Source organism: Rissa tridactyla, chromosome 14, assembly GCF_028500815.1.
Source record: "Rissa tridactyla isolate bRisTri1 chromosome 14, bRisTri1.patW.cur.20221130, whole genome shotgun sequence".
Taxonomy (NCBI): Eukaryota; Metazoa; Chordata; class Aves; order Charadriiformes; family Laridae; genus Rissa; species Rissa tridactyla.
In genome coordinates, this window is record NC_071479.1 from 9,175,813 (window position 1) to 9,192,715 (window position 16,903).

The following is a 16,903-nucleotide window of genomic DNA, read 5'->3' on the forward strand; positions in this document are numbered from 1 at the left end:
GGCAACCTGTTAAGGGGATTTGGAGGTAGCGGAGCTGAGCATGTAAATCAGGAGATGACCAACCTTGGTGAGGGTGTCTTTGTGTTTATGAAAACAGCCATTCTCTCCGATGGTTCAATTTAATATCATGCAGCTTTTGTGCACATCAAGTAATATTTGTTTGTTCTCGTGCACTTCTGCTGTTTTCGCTGTTGGAGGATCCTAGTGTCTTTATTGACTTAGACTTTTATAAGATGAGGTTCTGTCTCTCGAAGGTATGTAGTTTAATAACTTGGTCAAAAACCATGTAATATACGATTTCTTTTCATGTGGCGGCGCAGCGTGCCTCCTGTACCAGGCAGGGCAGGAGGCAGTTAACTCCCAAGCTAATTTAGCTTGGGGCTGAAGTGTTATACATAAACAGCAATCAAAATGCATGCCTGCAAGGGGGCTGAGTTAAGGTTATCTCTGCTGTCTTTACACTCTCATTTTCTGCCATTAGAGTGTTTAATCCTGCAGCTGCTAATGTTCTTGTAATGGCATTTCTGTGCTTGTCTAAAGACCACGGAGAGGGGGGAAGAGGAATGAGTTTTGCGGTACGGAGCTGCTCCGGCGCCCATCTCCCCGGCTTGACCTGTCCCACCAGCGCTGTAGGAGGTGGCTTCTCACCCCTCTGTGGTCACTCTGGGACAGTGGTCACCCCAGAAGATGACGGCCAAGGTACGGCGGACCACTCTTGGACCACCCTGGGGACCTCTCGCTGCTTCCTCGTGTCAGCCGTGGATGTGTGCCCCGGGAGAGCTTCCTCGGCAGCTGAGCAGACGATAATGAGAATGAAATCCGTGCAGAGCGTAAACCCAGATGCAATCCTTGGAAGTTAAGCTTCCGCTTAAGTGCTGTGATGGATCTGGGTGAAGAGGGTGACTTGCAGCGGGGGGAGAGGAGGGATAACTGTCACATTAACCCAGGTTTTCCCTCCGCACTCTGTGTCAGGTTGGCCGGGCAGGAGCCACTTTCTCTGTCTCATTCCTCGAGAGCTAAACTGCTTTAACTGGAATTGTACTGCTCCTCGGGATGAAGCAGAAACTCAGGTTTGGAAAGTGCCATCCCCGAAGGCCAGGGACAGGAGATACCAAGGACAAGAGAAGCTTTTCAGAGAGCTTCACCGGGAGCCGGTGCTGCCACTGCGGGTGTTGGAGGAGCCTCAGCTGGGGCCAAGCCCCACTCCAGGAGCAGCTCTCTGAAGACACTTCACTTATTCTTTGAAGTTGGGAATTTAATGAACTATTAAGACCCTTGTTCGTCCTTACCTGTGTTTAATTTTCTCCAAATCTCTTTCCCAAAAGGGGACCTGGCTCTGCCGTCCCCCAGAGGCGCAGCAAACTTTCGGGAGGAGTTTTGTTGCAGGTATTTTTTGACTTTCCTCTCATCTGGACCTCTGTCGACGGAAACCCCGGCTCCAACCCTGTGCAAACATGCGTCATGCCCCTTCCCTGATGAGCTCACCCTTGTCGTCGCACCGCTGGGAGCTGCTCCTCCCAGGGGACCTGCACTGGGGCACCCGAGCGGCCACCTCCAGCAGCCAGTTTGAGTCCGGCAACGGGGAGCACCGCTAGCAGATCATTCCGTGCTTTATTGTTTTTATTTAGGCCAAACTGCAGGCAGAGAAACCCCCATCTGGAGGAGGACTTGGTGGCTGAGATCTCTGGTGTGGTTCCCGGAGTTTGTGTTTTCCCTGGTAGAGTGATGGGAGGAGGGCTGGCAGCAAGGAGCGGTGTTGCTGCGGGGGGTGCTGGTGGCACCTCCCCGTGGGTTGTCACTCTCATCAAACTTTCTGCATCTGCTGGATGAAGAGGTTGTTTCTCTGCCAGGAGCTCAGAAGCCTTTCACAAAGGATAAATCAATGCAGGGCTTCTTCCAGACGTGGATGAGACTCTGAGACTGTGACAGCTTCATTACGGGAGGTTGGTTGGCCATAGCCGTTGGAGGGATGGGGTGACTTGTGTCGATATGTTGGTGGCTTGTGCCATGCAGCTGGTGCTCAGGGCTGCTGCTGGTGGTCCTGGGCATTGCCACCACCTTGGAGGTGACATGTCAGGCAACAGGAGAGCTGGGGGCAGCATGGGGTGTCCTGCACATGGTGCATGGTGTCAGGAGGCAGCTCATGAGCCCAATGTGGGAGCACTCAGGTCCTCTCTGCCCCAGTGTGGGCTCCCGGACAGCAGCTCTTGCTGTGGGCAGTGGTGACAAGGGGACAGTGCGCTTGCTGCACACCAAGCTGGTGGCCAGGACAGCAGTGCCCGGGTGGGAGATGCCATTTGCACCTGCCTTTGCTCCTGGCGAGGGGAGTCAGGCCATGCAGCTCGAGCTGCTGGTGGAGGTGAAGGCTTTGCATCCCTGCAGCAGGAAAGGAGGGGGGACACTCCAGTTCTCCCGCCTCGGAGCAGGCTGGTAACCCTGGAGATGGCTCTGCGCTCACCCAGAAGAGAGGGGCTTTGTGCCGCAGCCCCGCAGCGAACACTGGTGCAGTCAGGGCTGGCGGGGAGGGCAGCCACCGCGCTCAACGGATGCCTCTGTTTGCTGAAAAATGCTTGGCCTCGGCTTGCTGCCCTGTGCCCACCTCCCTCTGCAGACCCTTTCTCCTCCTATGCCATGGTGGATGGAAGGAGGAGACCCCACCTGGAGCACTGTGTGCAGCTCCAGAGTCCTCAGCACAAGAAGGACATGGACCTGTTGGAATGGGTTGAGAGGAGGCCACAGGGATGCTGGGAGGGCTGGAGCCCCTCTGCTGTGAGGACAGGCTGAGAGAGCTGGGGGGGTTCAGCCTGGAGAAGAGAAGGCTCCGGGGAGACCTTAGAGCCCCCTCCACTATCTAAAGGGGCTCCAGGAAAGCTGGGGAGGGACTCTGGATCAGGGAGGGGAGCCATGGGACAAGGGGGAACGGTTTTAAACTGAAAGAGGGGAGATTTAGATTGGATATCGGGAAGAAATCCTTTGCTGTGAGGGTGGTGAGCCCCTGGCCCAGGTTGCCCAGAGAAGCTGTGGCTGCCCCATCCCTGGAGGGGTTGAAGGCCAGGTTGGACGGGGCTTGGAGCAGCCTGGGCTGGTGGGAGGTGTCCCTGCCCAGGGCAGGGGGTGGCACTGCGTGATCTTTAAGGTCCCTTCCAACCCAAACCACTCTATGATTCTATGGGTTGGAGGGACAGCTGCTGGGACACTAGCCGGGATGGGGACTCTGCACGGAGGACACTGGCTGGGCTGTGGAAGTGGTGCTGCGGCTTCCCGGCTCACTGGCACCGAGCGTGCTGTGCTGGGGCAGCCAGGTCCCCTGGTGTGTGTCCCCAGAGAGGAGGGCCTGCCCTGGGGTGCTGACCTGAAAAGCCAGGGCTGGGTTGAGCGTTGCTTGTGGTGGGAGAGGCAGCCCCGAAGCAGCGTGAGCGTGGATGTGCAGTGCTCACTCAGGGCAAAAGGTGCGTGTTTGTAGCCCTGCAGCCTCCAGGAACAGGCTGCCACCACAGCTGGGGCTGGGACTTGTCCCCAGGACTGTGCTGTCATGACAGCAGCATGGCCAGGGCACAGCAGGGCATCCCTCCGGGATGAAGGCAAACACTGGGATTGGAGGGGGAGAAGGGAATCATGGACACTGGCAGTGCCAGGAAAGGGTTGACGAGCCGCAGGTTTGCTCCACCAGTGCCAAATTCTCCCTGGCTCCTTAATTAAAAATGCCAATGACAGGAAAGAGCAGCTTCCCCGGGAGCACAGGGACTCCGGGAGCCTCTGCCTTGTGCTGCGCGCTGGGCGGGTGGATTGGGGCGTCTGGCAGCATTGTCACCGCACATCGACGCTCGCCCTACGGAGGCGATTACAGGGTTACCCCGGCAGCTCGTCCCGCAGCCCGGCTCTGCTGCTCGGCCAGGGAGGATGCGGGGGCAGCACCAGACCCCACTCCCGCTTCCAGCGTGGTGGGCAAAATGGAAGAATAGTTCTGCAACTTCCAGTTTAGATATAAAAAAAAAAAAGAGAATTAGAGCCTCCGGCTGTGCTGGTTGAGCCCCAGCAGGGGCCGGAGGGCTGTTTTCCTCCACGTAGTTGGCTTTGCAGCATGCCTGTGCAACTGGAGGTGATGAGCTCGGATGTGGCTCACATTAGATTCGTTTCCTTCAGGCATGAGTGAGCCCCAGCGTAGGCTATCCCTCAGCCAAAAGTCACGGATGCTAACAATGCTGTAGATGCTAAAGATGGCTGCAGACTGCCCCTGCCCTTCTGCAGCTCCAGCACTAAAGCCAATGTGAAGCCTGGGCAAGGTGAGAAGCCCTTTGCTGAGGAACGGGCAGAGGATGCTCATGTCTGCGTGTGGAAACCAGGTCGATGTGTCCTTAGTTTGCACTGTTCCTCCAGGTCAGGCTCCAGATCCTTCTCCGCTCCCAGCTGAGGGCAGGGGCAATGCCTGCAATGTCGTGGGGCCAAAGCAGGACGGAGCAGCACGGACACTTCTGCGGGTGGTGCGGGCCGTTGGGCTGAGCTGCCACCAGCCTCCACGGGGATGAAGGCACAGCAGGAGGGAGGTTGCAGGTGACATGTGCCTGCAGTGTCTGGGGATGTGTCCTGCTGTTTCAGGCAAGGGTTCACCCTCCCCGAGGACAAACTGGGATGGAGACTCCATGTCACCTATAATTACTCATGGCAGCGTGGTCTTTGATGAGATTTTGTGCAAGTGGAGAGAGGGGAGCAGGGGATGATGGAGAGCTGTGGGTGCTGCTGCGTGCCCATGGCCTCAGCCCTCCCCTCGCCCTTCCACATAGCTGCATGTGTCATGTGAATAACATACATGTTTTCTGAGCCTCTCGCTAGAGCTACGATGTTCTGCTTTCTGCTTTATGCATCTTTTGTTAAATAAGACATTGGACATATAACATGGGACCTCCAGAGCTGAGCACCGGGATCCGCTCTCGCTAAAAATGAGTGAGCAGCGATCCTTCCTTTTGCTGTAACAGCTCAAAATTTGCCGTGGATTATCCGACGCCATTTGTGGGTTATGACTCCGAAGGAAGAGGAAGGACCGCGCAGCGCCTGTGCCTTTACCACGGGCAGGGTGCGGGTTGGTGGCGGTGGAAACAGGACGCTTGTCACAGCGGTTTGTAGATCCTGACTCATTTGTCCTCCCGCGGCAGCCCAGCGCTGTGCCGAGGCGCGCGCAGGGCCTGTGGAAATTGCGTCTGGCTTCAGGTGCGGTTACTTGTCAAACTCGGTTATTTTAGTCGACTCTGGCTTTTAAGCTCAGGTTGAATCTTAACTTAGCCCGAGCGATGCTGAGCGGATAACGTCACTCGTCTCAGAAGCACACGGGGTTTAGTAGCTCTGAGCAAGGGCGGTGGTTTGGCTTTTGATGGTTTGGGATTTTTTTTTTTTAACGGCATGTTGAAATTTTGTTAGAAAATGCACGAAAAAGGCGTTAGAGGTATGGGAACCCCCGTTCCTGCCACTCCGGGGACTTCACCAGGTGTTAGTTGGTATGTGAGTAGCCCTGCTGCCCTGGCGGGGGCTGGCTCAGCGTTGTCCCCCCGCCGCAGGAGGTTGCAGACAGACTGGAAATACTGGAGTAGCTCAGGAGGCCGAAAAGGGAGGGTGGGTGCTGCTGGGGAGAGAGCAAAAGACGAAAACCTATAGGAGCCCAGCAGGTTCTGCTGAGGTTTTTTGGAAACCCCACTAATTGCCTGTCTGTGGTTCTAGATGCAGAAATAGGTCTTAAACCATCTGGAGATGGAGTCCCTGCGCCCCCAGCAGACCGCAGCGCCCAGCCCAGCCCCTGCTGGGAGAATTCCTCTCCAATTTCTAAAACTCTGCCAAAAGTGTGCAGATCTCCCTGGGGAAAGCTGGTCCCGAGTGGTCCCGGTGAGGGGTGGGTACCTGCGGTCTCCGTGCCCTGGGTGGCTTTCCCCGGTCTCCCACCTCTCTGTCCCCACCTCCCCCCTCCCCAGCCGGCACCGCCGCTTGCCCTCTCGCTTACTGAAATAAACCTCCCAATAAAGCTCCCAATAAAGCCGCGAGCACCGGCTGTAGCTGTTGAAACTCCAGGGTTGGAGTCAATAAAATCAATATTTCTGCAGGTTGATAGAGTTTCTCCGCCCGACGCCGAACTGGTGGAGCAGTAAACAAACCGGCGGACAAAATAAACCCGCCCGCCCCGCGGCGTGGGAAGGGGGTTCACCCCCCCCGGCACCTCCAGCCAGCGATAAGGAGGGAGGCGGCGTTCGGGCTGTGGGATGCCAACTTCTGGAGGTGGTTTTTCCTTACTTGCTCTGATTTCCATGGCAGGAGCTGAGCGCGAGCCGGTGCCCCGAGACTCCCAGCTCTGCTTCGCCAGCACTTTGCGACGTCTCTCATTTGCAGAACATATATTTGTTATGTAATAAGCGGCAGGAATTAATGATCCGCGGCACGGCTGGGGAAACTTGCGTACTAAGCACCCAAGGAAAAAATAACTTTTCTTTTTTTTTTTTTTTTTTTTTTTTTATAAAATCACTGATGGAGCCATTAGGACCCGCGTTTTCTTACAAGGAGACGGCCCCAGGCCCCTGGGCACGGCTGAGCCGGAGCAGAGGCTGGAGCCGCCGTCTCTTTTCCCAACTCTTTCCCTTTGGAGAAGCAATGTTCCTCCCGCTCCCGTTATGAATCATGAGGTTAGCAGCTTTTGACAGATCATAAATCAGTGCTTCGAAGTCGCTAGGACAAATCCCAGGACATTTAATCTTTAATATTAGACGTGTTTAAGGCAGTGAATATTTCATGAAGGTGCTGTTGCATTTTAGCACATCATTAGCTGTCTCTTTCTTTTTTGCCCCCCCTCCTCTTTTCTTTTTTTGCTGCCTCCCCCTTTCCAGGCGGCTCTTCCATAAAAATCTCAGCGGTTGAACCCCCGTCTCGCTCCCTTCTGACAATAAAGCTCTTTACTGTAATCCCTGCGAGGCATTTTAAGGACTTGCTTAGGATCCCGATGAGCACGCAGGTACCTGCCAGTCTGCATTGCCACCGTGATGGGGGTACACCCCCCCAAAAAAGCATCCTCCCCAGGTCCCCAGTGCTGCCGGTGTTTACAGCTCAGCCTGCCGTGCCGTCAGGAACGATGGGGAGAAGAGGGGAGGTGGGGGGGGAAAAAAATCCATCGGCAGGAGCTTGTAACAGAAACTCCACGTGCAAATCCAATTAATCTTTTGATTTTGCTGGTTTTTTGCTCCGGGTTATGTATTTCTACCGAACGTGGAATCAATTTGGGCCGAGCACGGTCAGGTTTCTGGTGAGGGAAATGTCTTCTCCTGCTGTTAAAAGGGTGTAACAGGGTGAGGCAGCACGCAGAGAGTGGAGGGGAGGGGGCTGAGAGCCCCTTACCCGCGGGACGGGGACACAGCACGGGCACTGCCCACGGAGGAGGGAGCTCAGGGGTTTCTGTATCCTCCTGCGGAAGTTTGGGCTGCAGGAGACTCTGTCATCCCATCGCCGTGCGGGGTGCCAGGAGCAGGGATGGGAAGAGGACATGGCCGGGATGGGTCAGGAGCGTCTCCCTGCCCGGGATGTGCACGGAAGTGGCCACTGGCTGTCCTCACACGAGGTCACCATCCCTGCTGAGGAGTGAACTGCTGGCCCCAGAGCAGCCCCTCTGCTAGGGCCAGGGCTCAGCAGGACCAGGGCAGGGGCCGGATCCATGGGGGAATGTCTCTGTGGGGAGTGTGGGCTGTTCTTGGAGGCCATCGGGCAGAGGTTTGCTGAGGCGGGGGAGCTGCAGGGCTGCTCAGGAACACGGGTTAAGGACAGACCTTTTGCATCCTGAAATCCCATCCCCAGCTATTCTGGGTGCTACATCGTGTAACCTCCTCCAGAAGAGCTACGGGTTTCTTGCAGCTTTCCACATCTCCTCATCTCCTCCTCCACATCTCCCGGAGGTTTCAGAAGAGTCTAAAGTGCTCCAAATCCACAGCAGGGACGAGGAATGGCTGTGAACTAACAGAGATGGGCAGCAGGGGAGGCGGGCCCGTGGTTGCTGATGTGCTTCTGGGGCAGAGAGGTCTCATCTTCCCCTCTTCTCTTTAGGAGAGTGCAGCTGCCACGAAGGCTATGCCCCGGACCCTGTCCATCGCCATTTGTGTGTGCGCAGCGACTGGGGACACAGCGAAGGGTGAGTGGTGATACAATGGTGTGTTTTCTCTGTCTGGGCTCCTGCATTGGTGAGGAGCCCAGTTCTCCTCCCCACCGGCCATGACCAGCGCCAAAGACCCAGGCCCGGGCTGTGCCGCTTTTCCTGCCGTGTGACATGCCACAGCTGCTCTTTCCTTCTCTGCCCCCCAGGCCCTGGCCCTACACGACGCTCGAGCGGGGATACGACTTGGTCACAGGAGAGCAGGCGCCGGAGAAGATACTCAGGTGAGTCAAAGGAGCGTTCAGCTTCGCCATTTGGGAGGGGAGAGCCGATGAGGACATCCCAGCGGATGCTACCTCTTGGTCACTCCTGGCTCCGTCTTGTTCCGCTGGCTGGGGGAACAACAAAAGGGTGTTGTTTCCCTTTGACAGACCTAAAGGATTTGCCCATATTCCCCAGGTGGGGAAGGGTTTCCCTCTCGTCCCCTCTGCTGGACCTGGCTCAGCAAAAGCGGGGACACTGAACACATAAAGTCTTCCTGGACTGAAAAGAAGAGCTTGACCACCCCCATGTTCTCCCTGTCACATCTCTAGCTATTCCTCTCTCATTTGGCCTTCAGGACAAGACTAAACGACTGATTTATCCCACGGTGCTACCACTGCTCTGACTTCCAAGTGGTCAGGTGCAATAAGGGGGCCACCATTGGCTGTGGACGCTGCATACTTGTATGACACGTTTGTCCTTATTCCAGGTCCACCTACAGTTTGGGTCAAGGTTTGTGGCTGCCTGTCAGTAAGAGTTTCGTGGTGCCCCCCGTGGAGCTTTCCATCAATCCTCTCGCCAGCTGCAAGACAGATGTTCTGGTGACGGAAGATCCAGCAGATGTCAGGTAGGAAGCAGATTTCTCGTTTTCCTCATGCTTGAGTGACTACACCGGTCTTTAAATTGTTATTGAGGATGCAGTAATTTCTATGATGATAAGTTTGATTAATTTTCTTCCAATAAGAAATCTGATGTGATAACTCGCCAGGCTTTTTTTTGGTCCTGGTGGGTCTAAGGCTTGTGTATATAGCTCTGAGGTCTGCCAGTTCAGGCAGGTAAATTGGTATGAACCTGTGGCAAGGCAATTTTAAAGCGGCTTAAATGTAATGTAAGATTGTATAGCTTAAATTGATGCATTTACCCGTATGGAGGTGCTATCATGTTTCAGAAACTCTTACATATATCACATCCATCCAGCCCTTGATAGTCTGCTGTGGTGCTCATGAAGGGCCAAGGTCAGACCCTGGTGAAAGGCCACGTTGCTTGTCCGATTATTATACAACTAGTGGGTTTTTTTTTCCTTTCTCAAATTCAGTAAATGTCCTGATATTTCTCTGGCTCCCCCATTTTGGCTAGCTAGTATTTTAGCCAGACGTCATTGGACTTGTGACAGCCCAGTTCAGGAGTGGGACCTAAGAGGGCATTGCAGGAGGAGAATTGCCCTGGTGGAAGGAAAAGCTGTTTGCTGGGAGACTGGGCTGAGGGTGGGCAAAGGGGGGGGTCCCTTGGAGAAGGAGCTAGGCGAAACGGTTGTCCTCTGTGTCCTAGCTGGAAAGGGAGCAGCAGCCTCTCCCTCGGAGGAGACCAGTGGTGGTGGTGATTGTCCTCCTCTGCCTGGTTTACAAGGGTTTAACTGTAAACTACAAGGGTTTAAGTGTGTAATTCCTAAGGTATTTAAAGCGTATTCCCTTCTCCCCCATTAAATTAAGACTGAGCCTGTGATCGTTGGGTGCCAGGGAGACTCCGTGATCCCTCCCTCCTTCTCGCTGCCTTCTCCCGTTGACTCAACACAATTTCCTGACCTGTAAATTCTTGTCGGTGTTGCAAATCATCTTCCTGGGCACGAGGAGGATCCCTGTATCTCCCAGCCCCTTCTGTCTTTTCTCTTCCCGGAGCAATGGGATGGTGGATTTCCATTCTTCTGTCCCATCATCATGAGTTTTGGCAAGGCCATAGTTGGAGCAAGTGCCTAAGAAACCTCTGGCACAGCCAGGACTGGCATCCAAGAGGTCCTCACTTCCAAGTGTGTTTTTGTGGCTAATTAGTGCTTGTTCCCTCTCCTGCAAAGAGACGGATGGTACGTATCTATCACAATTTGGCTCTCTTAGGAGCGTTGTTTTTCTTGTCTGCCGAAGATTCCTGCTTTTCATTTGAGAAGGTGAAGGGTCGCCTTGTTGTATGTTAACATTTTCCAAGCTCAAATGCCAGGAGAACATATTTCTTTCTTGCTTCCTTGCATCTTCATTAGAAGTACCTTAGCGAGAACAGAGGCTAGGAGGGTGCTTTCTGCTCCAGCGCAGTCATTGTCTCCGGGCACTGATCCTCGTGGAGGAGGCTCGGGATGGATGAACGCCAGGCAGGAGGAGGGGGTGGTTCTGGCACGGAGGCTGTTGCCTGTTCCCCTCGTAAATGAAACCCGAACTGAGAATTCTAGGTATAAATATTGGAGTGACCCAGGTAGAATAAGGGAGGCGAGTTCATGGCGCTTGTATCTTACATACAGGAGATACTAAATTATTAAAACTTTAATAAACGTAATAATAAATATTTGATGTTGAATTATGGAAGGTTTCACAGATACAGTGAAAACCGAAAAGCAATCTATTATTTCTGCACCAGAACTTAAACATTTCTCAAAGGGGGATCAGGCTGCTAGCTGGGGTTTCCGAGCACCCTGGGGTGGGGGGAATCCAAGGTGATGCCGCCTGAGCGGAGCGTGATGGTGCGGAGGAGCTAATGCTGGGGCTGCCCAGGTCCCTGCTGAGAAGGGATGCTGCTGTGCTGGTGCTCACGGGCATCGCGTTGGCCTGTCTCCGAGAACCTCCTCTGAGGTTCTTGGGTGCTTTCACACAGTGGGAAAGGTACTTCTAGAGCTGTTTATCTTGCAGCCTCTTTGCTTTGTCCCCTCTGGACTGAGACAAGTGTTGGTAGCTTCTCAAGGGAGCACAAGGGCAACAGGCACAAGCTGGAACATGGGAAGTTCCATCTCAACATGAGGAGGAACTTCTTTGCTGTGAGGGTGGCAGAGCCCTGGCACAGGCTGCCCAGAGAGGTGGGGGAGTCTCCGTCTCTGGAGACATTCCAAACCCGCCTGGACGCGTTCCTGTGTCACCTGCTCTGGGTGACCCTGCTCTGGCAGGGGGTTGGACTGGGTGATCTCCAGAGGTCCCTTCCAACCCCCACCGGTCTGTGATTCTGTGTAATTTTGGTAGTTCAGATGTCCGGATGATGACCTGTAACATGATACCTACCACTGGAGGTGAGCATGTCCTGTCCATTGGGTAGGTGTTTGAACACAGCCGTCCCTCGGCGCGGGGAAGGACCTGTTCCCCAGGCTGTGGGACCACGGTGGCACTGCTCTCCCTCCGTGCTGGCAGCTCCTGTGGGTGGTCCTGCAGCACGTGAGCTCTCATACCGTCATGACCCCGTGCCCAGGGACAGATCCTGGGCTGTGTTACACCAGCTGCCGCATGGCTGCGTCTCAGCCCCTGGTGTGCCCTGTTTGCTGTCCTGTAGCACTGTGATGGTAGCTCAGTCCTGTATTTCTTCCGTGTCTTTAATAACGAGCGTGCTGCATTCCTCCAGACCTTTCATTAGTCTGACACCTTTTGGCTCCGGGGTCACTTGTCTTGAAGAGTTTAATGGAGGGAAATTGCAGAAAGCCTGGTTTGGAGAAAACAAGTGATGAAGTCTTTACAACTGCGAGGGTCAAAGGTTCAAACGTGGCCATGCGTTTTTTATGAAGATGCTTGAGGCTGCGGAAGGGACAGGTGGGGCTCTGCCTTTCAGCAGCTCTCCGGAGAAACGCTGACTCCCTGCTGCTGCTTCTCCGGGTGTCTCGCCGCCGAGGGGTGCAGCACGCTCTACACAGGGCTTTGGTGGATGGGAACAAAGGGCTCAAGCCTCCTCCCGCTGCTGCAGCCAAGTCGTTAGAGAAACTTCCTACAGACAGGAGCCAAAAGGTCTCCGTGCAAACATCCTGCCAGGAATGCTCCCACGTGTGCTGGGGCATGAGTGGGGCCAGGACTTTGCATGTGGAACTCGGTGGTGGAGGTTTTAGGGCTGTGCATCATAAATTAAGCACGAGGGTGCTTAGAGGTAATGAAACTTATATGTATAATTTATCAGTAGCTGGATTGAGCATCCTCTCCTTGACCCCAGAGTCTGATCCTCTGTATAATGATCACGTCAGTCACACGTCTGGCGGCCACGCTAACGGTGACATCTTTGCTGGTGGGACGTTGGCCAGCAGCGCTGCAGGGCTCTCCCCACGCTGGGAAGCTGCTGGCTTGGGCTGGAGGCCGGGTCCCAGGCTGAGGAGGCTGCTCCAGTGGCGCATCCTCTGCCGGGACAAGAAATACGTCCCACCTTGTCTCGCTTGTCTTCAAGACTCCTTGTTGTGCCCCTCTCCCCTTTGCTCCCACCCCTCTCTCTTACATATTCCTCCCATAACCTGGTGATGAAGAAAGTAGTCCATATTCATTTTAATAAGTTATTATCAGGTGTTTAATCCTTCTGCTGGCTTTCTGTGGACACCTTGCCGTCTCCTTTTGTCTCTGTAGGAGGTAACGCTTGTCCTGTGGGACCAGGGATCCCTATAATTGTGGCGGCGTACCCTGCTCAGCCCATTGGCAGCTCACGGGGAAGACCCGCACCCACAGCCCCTGGGTCCCACCAGCACCGAGCATCCCTGTGGGAGAAAATAAAAGCATCCCTTGGGGCGCAACCGGCTGCGGGGGACCGAAAGGGGAGATAACCCATGGGACAGAGCACGGCACTGGCAAGCACCTGGTGGTCCAGGTTCATCGTGCCACCTGCTCTGCAGAAAAGTTGATAATTTCTAGTGAGCAGCTATAAATCAGAGGCACGAGCCTCAGCTGCCGCCTGACATGACATATAGCTCTATCGTTATGGCAACCATAGAAACAAATAAAATCCTTGCCTTCGCTTGACAAGCCTTTGAGATGTCCTGATGGAGAGACAAGTGTTCAGTGGCAGAATGAATTCTCTTGAACTCGCTGTCGATTCATCTTCGTTTTGCTCCCAAGTGAGCCCCTTTGCTCTCTGAATTCTTTGCCAAAGTACGATCAACTGCATTTTTTTTGTTTGTTTGTTATTTTATTTCCAGTTCTCTCGGCGACAGAGAGCTCTGCTCCCCAGCTCTGCACCTGCATGTGTTGCGTCTCATGTCGAGGACAGGAGCTGGGGTTTTGCTCCCTGTCAGTGGCTTTCCCCGGATCAGCCCTGCCGTGTCCTCACGCCACCACCTCTGCCCTGGGCTTACAGGGGTTTTGCAGTGATTTTTTGGAGCGGTATTGCGGTGATTTTGGCACTTGTGATTTTTGACACTTCTGATTTTGCAAGTCAGTGCCGAGCGCTGTGGTGTGAGGCTCCCTGGGAGCAGAGGAGGATGAAAAGGGAAGTGGATGAGAAAGGCAAAGGGAATCTGGGCCAGGAGAGGGGAAACAGCTTTGCTGTGGCCATGCTGTCGCAGCAGCAGAGCTCGTCTGCCCTACGACTTGCCTGCAGGAGCACGGGACAATGGGTGCTACTACAGGCAAGCACCACTGAGGCTCAGGAGGGGGTCTGGGCCGGTCCCCGTGACAGCATGCCAGTGGGGTACGGGCAGGAGCGGGCAGAGGGCACCCTGCCTACTCTTCTTGCCATTCGGTGCAGGAGATACCATGGGAACTTGGTCTTTTTTTCCCCCTTTTCTGTCTCCCGCAACAGAGCGGGCTGTGATTTCTGGATGCTCCATGCTGGAGGGGGCCAGGAGGTCGGGGGAGAGGGGAGACCCCGTTTTCGGGGTTTCCAGGGAGCTGCCTGCAGAGGCTCTTCCTCCGTTGGTGCCAATAAAGCGGCGGTGAGCAGCTATCAGCCGGTGCCCATGATGAATGGGCGGCTTCCCATGATGGAGCAAATTGATCATCGCATCACCTGCCACAACTTACTCATTTCTGCAAAGCGGGCAATTCATTACCGTGCACATCACAGAGACACCGTCATTCCCGCAGATAACTTCCCCGCCGCTCTGGCCTGGGCTTCTTATCACCCCAACACACCGTCGTCTCGCAGAAAGTGGTGGAGAAGCAGCTTGCGGTGCTTAACACGGGGATAACGGCAGCCTTTGGCCTCATCCTCTGGAGGGAAAGGACAGATGCTTTACAGAGAGGCAGCCATCAGCCCTTGCCCTGCATCTGTCAACTTAGCATCATCCTGGCTGCTTACCGGGATTATTCCTGCTCCCTGCCTCCCGCTTTGATTTATGAGAGCAGGTTAGAAGAGTCAGGTGTGTCTCCCTTGGCTACGGGGGGACTCAATGGGGATGGAACCTTGCGGCAACCACCGAAGGGTGTGAGCAGCAAAATGAGAGGAATTGCAGGAGTGGTGAGACGGGGAAATAGGGGCGGAGAGGAAAGGGGGGGAAACCCCCCCCCAAACTCGAGCTGAAATCACCCAGGGAGTATCTAGGGTAGGTCAGAATTGAAACGCGGGTCACCCAGCACCTCCGGGAGGGTGCAGGGACCTCACTGCCCTCAGCGTGTCTCCTCCTGATCCATCACCAGCCCTGGGTGATCTTTCATGCCCAGAAGCAGAGGGACATTTCAGCCCTTCCTCTTCAGGGTGTTTTAATAATTCCTGCTACAGTAATGCTGAGTTTCACTCTCTGTGCTCCGGTCCTTTGTGTGAACCCACTGCATTTTTGATGTCTGGGCCGTAAAACTGCACAGAAAATGATCAGCCCCCTTAGGGGCAGTGGATGTAAATTTGGACCTGGCTCGTAGGCAAATCCGTCGTAGGGAGCACCAGCAACAGCTCCAAGTTTGGCAGCTGAGTGATTGCTGTTCGTCCACGGAGCTGCAGAGCCCAGGAGGGAAAAAACCACAACAAGCGAACAGATTTTGTTTATATATTTATTGAGACAATTAAAAAAGCTCCGACAGCCGCCAAATATGTAAATGCTGTCTCACACCCAGAATGATTCCTTTTAATGTATCTGGGATCTCCCATCATAGAGTAGGGTTTGGCATTGGACTCTGCAGCTGCCCCTGACGCCAGATCTGCTACCGGTAGCTGTATGTCCGTCCATCCAACTGCCTGGAGACAAAACACCCAACCCTCCACCCAGCTGCCTGGGGACACAACATCCAACCATCCATTTAACCGCTGGGGGACACAACATCCAACCGCCCATCTACCCGCCTGGGGACGCAACATCCAACCGTCCACCCAACCGCCTGGGGATGCAACATCCAACCGTCCACCCAACTGCCTGGGGACGCAACATCCAACCGTCCACCCAGCCGCCTGGGGACGCAACATCCAACCGTCCACCCAACCTGCTCCATCCCTGTGCTGGGACAAGCAGTGAGCACAGAGGGCTTGGAGGCGGAGGCAGGAGCTCTAAACCATGGTGCCTTTGTGCGTGCTTAGCAGAAAGGGTGATGCAAGGTGGTGAAATCAGACCTTGGGTTTCTTCAGTGAGAGGAGTCCTCCCATCCTTGTTTGATGGTGTTATTTATGTCCCTGCGTTTGCTTTCTGTTGAGCATCGGCTGGAGCGTGCTTTGTAGCTGCCTGTTCAAAGCGCAGCCCTCTCCGTTTATACAGACTGTCTGTTACTATTTTTCCTGAATTACACTTTTTTCCTTCCTATTTGAGTTTTACTACTTTTGTCTTTGCGTGCATCTGACTGTGAAGGGGACTGGAAGGTTTGCAGGCAGGAGAGGGACCAGGCGGCTCATCCCCTGGCCCGGGCAGGAGTGGCTGTGTGGCAGCATGGTGCTGGGATGGTGGGGACCTTTGCTCTCCTCCTCCTCTTCTTCCTCCTGTGCTTGGGAAGGATCTGCCGTGCCTTTGGAAAGGGTCAGGTTGTTGGGGATGGATGGGATGGGCACAGCGGTGCCAGACCAGCGCTGTGGGGCTGGGTTGTAGTGCAGGTACTTGAGCCCCAGCAAGTGCAGAGTATTTGGGGTGAGCTCTGCCCTCTCCCATTTCAGAACAAGCCAACCCACGTCACCTTCACCCGGTGCCAACCGAGGGCTGGGAGCTGCACTCACGGGTCACTGGGGACAGGAGAGGGACGGCGGAGGAACAAGGACGGTGGCAGCGGCGGGAGGGACAAGACATTTCCTGGCCGCCTGGGGAAGGATGCTCTGAGTCCCTGCCCTCTCTCCCAGGGCTGTCCTCAGCAACTTTGTCCTTAAGGCCCTGAGATGCTCCAGGGCAGGGTGGCTCGATGGTCTGGATGTGCAGTTGTCCTTCAGCATAGCTGTGTCACTGGGGGATACAGTCCCGGGTGGGGCAGTGACATTGGGAAAGGTTAATACCTTTTCTTCAGCTAATTCTTAATGCAACTTAGTGGAAAGAGCTGGCACCATCCACCAGCCAGTTCTGATGAGATTTCAGTTGCCTTAAACTTGCCCGACGTGGACCATGTCTGCTCCCCCTTTCTCGTTTTTATCTCCCGTAACTACCGTTGGATTGCTCCATCCAGAGGACAAAACTCATAAAATCCAGCCGAGCCAAAATGTTGCTGTGAACCAGGGACCTGCCACAGGCTCCGCAGCCGGCGCGGGGAGGAGAAACCATCGCGGTGGAGATGACGGGAATGGAGGTGGACATGAACAGGGGAGCTTTGTCCTTCTGCTTTAAGGGCACCGCGAGATGACACTGTCCCTTGCAGGCTTGGAAAGGACTTCAGGAAAAAATGGGCCCCTAGGTTTATTTTTATGGGTTTTTTTTTAATTGCT

General features: G+C 54.7%; 1 protein-coding gene across 1 annotated transcript in view; it reads left to right on the forward strand.

Annotated features, from left to right (window-relative positions):
* ASTN2 (astrotactin 2) overlaps nt 1-16,903 on the forward strand; it is a 373,499-nt gene that overhangs the window by 159,298 nt on the left and 197,298 nt on the right. The window contains 3 exon segments of the mRNA XM_054220714.1: nt 8,065-8,149; nt 8,320-8,394; nt 8,862-8,999. Coding sequence (XP_054076689.1) covers nt 8,065-8,149; nt 8,320-8,394; nt 8,862-8,999 — 298 coding nt within the window.